Source organism: Ornithodoros turicata, chromosome 5 (assembly GCF_037126465.1).
Source record: "Ornithodoros turicata isolate Travis chromosome 5, ASM3712646v1, whole genome shotgun sequence".
NCBI classification, from domain to species: domain Eukaryota; kingdom Metazoa; phylum Arthropoda; class Arachnida; order Ixodida; family Argasidae; genus Ornithodoros; species Ornithodoros turicata.
The window spans coordinates 33,946,932-33,954,321 of record NC_088205.1 but is presented as its reverse complement, the minus strand read 5'-3'; the positions used below and the strand labels follow the sequence as shown (position 1 = coordinate 33,954,321).

Here is a 7,390-nt window from a genome sequence, read left to right as displayed (position 1 = left end):
CACAGAGACCTACCACAGCCTTTAAGAGACTTCGTGATATTGACTTTTCTTCGTCCAAGATGAAAAAGAAAAATGTGGAGAGGATTCACTTGGCAAACCTTCACCCAACAGCAAAAAAAGCAGATGACTGTCCTCCACGGGTACCACCGCCTGCTCCAACAGAAAAGGAACTTGATGAGTTCTATTCCAGAATTGCAGATAGTGGAGCTAGACCTGTAATATTCATGGTCCACCCTGTGTACAGTGAACTATTTGAACCGCCACGCATCAAGGAGCCACGTCTTCTTCGTGGCTTGCAATGTGAAAAAGCACGATCAGAAGATTTGGAGGCATTGCTTCCTCGTGCTAATAGTTTCCTGTGCGAACTTGTCATCACAGAAGCTATGGCTGAACACGTCGAAGCTACTACAAGGCTCCAATCAAGGTGTCCGAAGTGGTACGCATACCGTGCTGGTCGCATTACAGCTTCCGTCATGAAAGGTGTCTGCTCAACGAGCATAACACGGCCTTCAATGAGCCTGGTGAGGAAAATTTGTTATCCTGAGCAACACAAATTTTCAACTGCAGCGACTGCATGGGGTTTGCAATATGAGGGCTCTGCAATTGAAAGTTATGTAGAGGCAACTCAGAGTGACCATGTGGAGTTTACACATATTAAGACAGGTGTATTTTTAAGTACGCAATATCCCTATCTCGCAGCAAGTCCTGATGCTCTAGTCAGTTGCTTGTGCTGTGGTAAAGGCAGCGTCGAAGTCAAGTGCCCCTATTCTTTAGCTGCAGCCAATATAGTGGAGGCAGCAAGTAACCCAAATTCCTGCCTCGAAATCGTTAATGGGGAGGTATGGCTGAAACGTGCCCATCCATATTTTTATCAAATCCAGACTCAGATGGTAGTGTGTGATATTACGTACTGTGATTTTGTTGTGTGGACTCCATTGTGGATGCATATTGAGAGAGTGAAGAGAGCTGATGCATTCCTGGAAAGCATTTTGGCACATGCAAAGGACTTTTTTGTCCACGTAATTTTGCCTGAGCTGTTCTCAGAGTACTATTCTAGAAAAGATGCAGGCAGTTGAAACCAAAGAGAACGTTGACTCAGGCCCCTTTTGCTTCTGCCAAGGTCCTGACAGTGGGAAAATGCTTGCATGTGATGGCGAACAGTGCAAATATAAATGGTTTCATTACAGTTGTCTTGGCATCAGGCGTGCCCCGAAGCAAAAGAAATGGCTGTGTCAAGACTGCAGTATTGCTGGTGCCAGCACTTCTCAGTGAACATGTGTTCCTCCCGCAACGCACTGAATGAATCCTGAATGCCCAAGTACTTCCATGTTGATGGTACTTTTAGTGTTACATTAAAAACATCTAGTCAATCAAATAGTTGGTTTATTTACATCACAGTGACACAGGTATAATACAAGGACAATGCAGCGATTACAACAAAAGCAGCATAAGGTTTGATAAGTTAATGCTTCACTCAGCTACCTTTGGATTTGGGCTGACAACAGAATGGCAGAGGTTCGTAAGGGCGCAACAGACAGTCACAATCTTGTCAAGCGTTGTGAACCTATCTCCTGCTTTGCAAGTCACAAAATCAACTGGCTGTACACCTTTCATAATTACATACTTGTTGCGTACCAGGCCAATTACACGTTCCACGTGGATCCTTACATTGGCAAGCTTCCTTGTGTTTTCAACTTCTAATGCTGAGAGCTGTTTCTTCCCTTTGGTGAATGCAGGAATGTGCAAGCTAGCACGGTATAGTCCTAACGTGTCCGCAATGTCAAAACCCCTATCTGCTAGCACAACATCACCCTCCCTTAGGTTGTCCAACATGCCACAACGTTCTGTTATATGCTTGTCACTTGTACGCCCTCCCCAACCTTCTGATATAAACACTATAAGACCCTGAGGGGAGATGCCAATGAGGTATTTGCCTGTGTTGCTACTCTTGTATTGGGACCAAGTCTCACATCTTGGGAGCAGGGAAGACGGACGTTCAATCTTTATCTCAAAGCAGTCAATTATGACCGTCACTTTATCCCCAAATGAGTCCAGGAAGGCTTGCGGCATTGTCTTCTGGATGTAGTGTCTTGATGGCCATACAATTTGTGTTTTTAAGCGCCAAAATGCTGCATGCAGCCACTTGTCGAAGATCCTGCTAACAGTTGAGCATGATATGTTAAACCTGTAAGCAAGATCTTGCAGAGGGATGTTCCATTTCAGCTTCATTATAAAAACTACAAACTCTGTGAACTTCTCCAGGCCATTCTGTGGAGAATGCTTCACAGCTGCTTCAACCAGCTTGAACGTGGCAAAGAGAATTGCAAAGTTGGCCAGTCCCGTGTAAAAGAACACCTTTCCTGGGTCTTCACGCAGGGATTCTTCCATCAGTATCACTTGCTGCTTTCTTGTTGCATGCAACTCTGATGCGAGTCTCATGTTGTCTTGCTCAAGCGCTTGCACATCTTGAATGGTCAGATCTGTCTGCACTGCAGCGTCTGCAAACATGAAATTAAATAAGGTATCTCCAGAGTCAAAGCTTTAGTTGATTACGTCTTGTACAATACAGTCAAAACAAGCAAAAGCCACAAACCTCTATTGTTCTCTGAGTCATTGGTAGAAGTTGGGGGCAGTGAGCTGCTCCCCTGCTCTGTGGTCAGTGAGAAGTTTGGGACCTCATCCTCATCACCGGCGTCGTTATTACTGCAAGCAGAAGTTGATTTCGCGGCAACGGCTTTCCTCGCTGCTCGTTCCTTCGAACGGTAGTAGCGCGTTGCGCTGGCCGAACAGCCTTCACCACCACCATGCCCCAGGTGTTGACTCGGAGTCCAGTCGGGGTTGGTCTCGTCCATTAGGGACGATGGCTTGCCTGTAAGGACAGGGAACAGAGGTTCACAAAGAGACTGGCAGCACATCAGAATGAGCAACACCACATCCTAAACACGATCACGCACTGGCATTAAAAAGAGCACTAAGTACTTCCGAACGCGTGCGAGTCGTGATAGAAGAAAATGTTTGTCAGGCATTAGAGCGCGAAAACAAAGCGTGAGTAATGCTTAGGCTGGAATGAAATGCATCAGTACTCACTTACACTAGATTCACAATAATGCAGTTAGTTCCTCACCTGATACGAAGTGACGACCGCAGACTCGAACGTTGTCAAGATTCTTCAAGTCTTTTCTCTTTATTCGGGCAAGCCAGAGGCTCCGACGTTTCTCCGACAGAAGCTTCGTGCGATCGCACTGACGCGTAATCACTTTGGGCAAACAGTACAGTCCAACACTCCCTGTGCTGCTCATCCTCTGAGTCGATTTGCTTCTACTTCGGCAACCGAAAATTGCACAAATAGGCATGATTGCTGGACACGAAACGCGCACACACCATAAACAAGCGGACGACGCTGAACGTTGGTACCCAGCAATGGCGGCTTGTATCCCAGAAGTCCCGGTAATGACGTCAGTGCAAACTATGTATACAGGGTGAGCCTGCATGCGAGGCAGTCGTATGATCTCCACTGCGACGCTCTCTAATGAGGAACTTGCATGTTGGGGCGACACAAAAACGTAAAACAACACAATGAAGTCGCAACTTTCAACCTTTACTGTTGCATCTTGTACAAACAAATGGACCGCTGAACAAGCCTACAAGATATTCATCTTTCCTTCTTTCCTCGCTTACCAGAACCATCCCCCTCGCCTTATCCGGCCTGTTTGCTTTTGTGTCAGGGTCGCCGTAGGATTTCCTTTAAAGCTGTTTATGGCGACACAAATTCCCCTTGCTCTGCGTCTCCGAATGCGGTATCACAGAAGATTTTCGGCTCTCGAATTACCTTACCTTCCTTTCTGAACCCCGAGGACGAACAAGTCGTGTCGCGCTTTTCGTCCGGTCTGACATCCCCGTAGTCCGCCGGACAGTGCGCACGCAGGGGACTGGTGACTACGTGGCCTGCTCCGTTCGTCTAGGCTCCCTTGACCTCACGGTTGTCTCCCTTTACTTGCCCCCTGGTGTTCCCTACGACATTGCTGAATTGGACACACTTATTGCCAGCCTCCCGTCGCCGCTTGTGCTTTGTGGCGATTTCAACGCGCATAATGCCGTCTGGGGTAGCACACGCACCGACGCAAGAGGACAGCGCCTTGCGGACCTCTTCGCCGACAGAGCTCTAAGTATATTAAACGACGGTTCCCCAACATTTCTTCAAGCCACATACCTCTCCTCGTGTCTTGATCTTACCGCTGTGTCAACATCAGTGGCTCGTCTTTTCACATGGGGAGTAGATGCCGACACCCTTGGAAGCGATCATTTGCCCGTACTTATCGGCATCCGACGATCGCGTCAGCCGGCTACATCACGTTCCGTCAAGCGAACCAACTGGCAGCTCTATCAGGCCACACTGGAGTCAGCTTCGTCAAACGATGCACTGGGAAACCAGCAGGATTTTGCTCGTACTGTAGCAGGTGCTGCGCAGGCTGCTACTAACTGCTCCCGTGTCCCGGTGTGCTTCTCTGCCGTCGATGCTAAGTACGAGCGGCTTCGTGCTCTTCGTCGTCGCGCGGAACGCCGTGCCCGACGCACTGGTCATGCTCCTGACCGCCTCGAAGCCCGGCGCGTTCAGAAAGTTATTGGGCGTCATCTGCGTCAGCTTGCGCGGGACCATTGGCGCAGGTTCACGTCCTCTTTATCCCCTCGTACACCACTCTCTCGGATATGGGGAGTACTACGAGGCCTCTCCTCCCCTGTATCTCAGCGGAATCCGTTCCGCTCCCTGTCCCTTTGTACATCACAGCCTGAACTACAAATTGCCGAAGATTTTTGCGCAAGACTTACCACCAACACCCCTAGCTCAGTAACGCCTGCAGTCCCAGTCCACGCGCCAAGTCATCCTGTCCTGGACACGCTCTTCACCCTCTCTGAACTCGAAACTGCACTTGCAGCCGCTCCCCAGCACACCTCACCTGGCGCAGATCAGGTTACCTATAAGGCCCTTTGGCACCTTCCCCTATCGGGCCGCTTGCACCTCCTGCGGCTTCTCAATGAGAGTTGGTGTACCGGACAAGTCCCAGAAAATTGGAAGACGGCCATGGTGGTTCCTGTACTCAAACCGGGCCAATCGCCGCATCACATTGACTCTTTTCGTCCCATTGCCCTCACCAGCTGTATAGGGAAGACACTTGAACGCATGATTTTCACACGTCTCAGCTGGTTCCTTGAGACTGCTGAGTATTTCCCGGAAGTGATGGCGGGATTCCGCCCGGGCCGATCAGCGCTGGACTGTGTCATCAACCTAGTCAGTCAGGTACAACAAGCCAAAGCAGAGGGATTATTGACTGCCGCTGTGTTCCTCGACGTAAAGAAAGCCTACGACAGTGTTTACCATGCTGCCATCCTTGACGCTCTTACTGCGGCTCAAGTTGGCGGCTGCCCCCTGCGATGGATACAAGACTTCTTATCAGGCCGTTATCTCTTCGTGCGCACCGCTGGCGGTGACACCACCAAGCACCACGTGACCCGTGGGGTCCCGCAGGGCAGTGTCCTTAGCCCCCTCCTCTTTAACCTTATCATGGCTTCCCTTACCCCGTTGATCCCTGCTCATACATCCATCACAATATACGCCGACGACATCTGCATCTGGACTTCTGCAATCCGTCGAGGCACGATCCAGCGCCGACTGCAAAGCTCTCTACATGTGATTACCACCTATCTTGCCTCCCGTGGCCTAACAGTGTCGCCGGCGAAGACTGTTGCAATGGCGTTCTCGCGCAAGTGCTTCCGCAGGTATCCGCTCTACCTTGACGGCTCCCCTCTGACTTTCGCCACTTCATGCCGATACCTAGGTGTTATACTTGATCGCGACCTAACTTGGCCCCGCCATGTGAAGATGATTACCACAAAGGCGACTGCCTCAGTTCACGTCCTCAGACGTATCGCTGGTGCGTCCTGGGGCCCGTCCTGCTCTGATCTTCATCGCGTCCATCAGGCCCTCGTGTTGGGGACACTACGCTACAGCCTCCCTATCTTGCATGCCCTCAGCCAAACGCAGGAGCGCGAGCTCCTTAACATCCAAGCCCGCGGCCTTCGCATTTGTCTGGGAGTACCACGAACATCAGAGACTTACGGCACGCTTGCTGAAGCACGGGAGACTCCTGTCCCTCTTCTGCGGGATGCTGATACACTTCGAGTATATTCTCGCTATCTAACCAGTCACCCTCACCACTATCTTTGCCATATTGACGACGAATGCCCTGACTCAGCTTTCGGCAAGACCATCGCCCGCCTGAAGGATCATCTTCCTCCCTCCCCAACCACTCCCACATATGCGCCAGCAATGTGGACCCTTGCGCGTCCTGATATCTGCTCCACCATCCCTGGTCTTCAGCGCAAGCGTGACACTCCCGCACCTGTAGCCCTCCAACTCGCTCTCCATTGTTTGCACTCCACGTATCAGAATCATCGCCAGGTATACACGGACGGCTCAGTCACGGCAGACAGCTCGGGTGCTGCATTTTATATCCCTGATAGTGACTTTCAGCAAGCCGTTGTCCTCCCATACCCAATGTCTTCTATGGAAGCGGAACTCCTCGGCATCCTCTCTGCTCTACAGCATCTGCTCGGTCTGCCGGCTGCACAGTGGGTTGTTCTGACTGACAGCAAGGCCTCACTGGATTTGCTGCTCTCGTTTCGCCCCAGCACCATATGCACTCTCCACACGCTCATACTACAAGCTCTGACACAACTTGCGGTAACTGGCCATTCTGTGACGCTTCAATGGATCCCGGGACACGTAGGCCTTCTGGGTAACACCCGCGCAGACACAATAGCAAGAGACGCAACATCTAACAGAGCTCTTCCTGCCACCCCTCTGCCCCTAACGATCTCTGTCTGCTCCCTGCACATTCGTCGGTGGCGTTATGTCCGTACCCGGCAGTTCCGAGCGGACTCTACCTCATATCATCATTTCGTACGCCTCATTGACCCCATGCAGGACTTCACTATTGCCTGCCGCTGCAATAGAGCTGAAGAATCACTCCTCCACCGCCTTCGAATGAATGTTGCACGGACACCCTCACTCCTGCATAAAATGCGCCAGACGAACTCCCCCGATTGCACAACTTGCTATGTGGAAGCCGACATCGAGCACTACCTCCTATTCTGTAACCGGTACCTCCCAGAAAGACTCGTCCTCCAACGCCACTTGCGACAACTTGGCTACCCTAACGTCTCTTTGGCCACCCTGCTCGGCCCGGTCCTGCACAACCAGGGGGCAGTTACGACTGCCCTCTTGAGCTTTCTCCGTGCAACCGGTCTCTCGACCAGCCTCTAAGGCCCTTTTGTGTATCTGTCTGTGTGTATGTGTGTGTGTATTCCGTTTTCTTTCCTTTTTTTTTCGTTT

The 7,390-nt window shown here is 50.8% G+C and overlaps 1 protein-coding gene across 1 annotated transcript; it reads right to left on the bottom strand.

Moving 5' to 3' along the window:
- Positions 1-1,470: 1,470 nt before the first annotated feature.
- Positions 1,471-3,299, bottom strand: LOC135395693 (uncharacterized). The gene is made up of 3 exons (XM_064626789.1): positions 3,125-3,299; positions 2,594-2,869; positions 1,471-2,498 (listed from the first exon to the last, which is right to left on the bottom strand). Exons 1-3 carry the CDS (start codon positions 3,297-3,299, stop codon positions 1,471-1,473), a joined length of 1,479 nt encoding a protein of 492 aa, XP_064482859.1.
- Between the last annotated feature and the right edge of the window lie 4,091 nt (positions 3,300-7,390).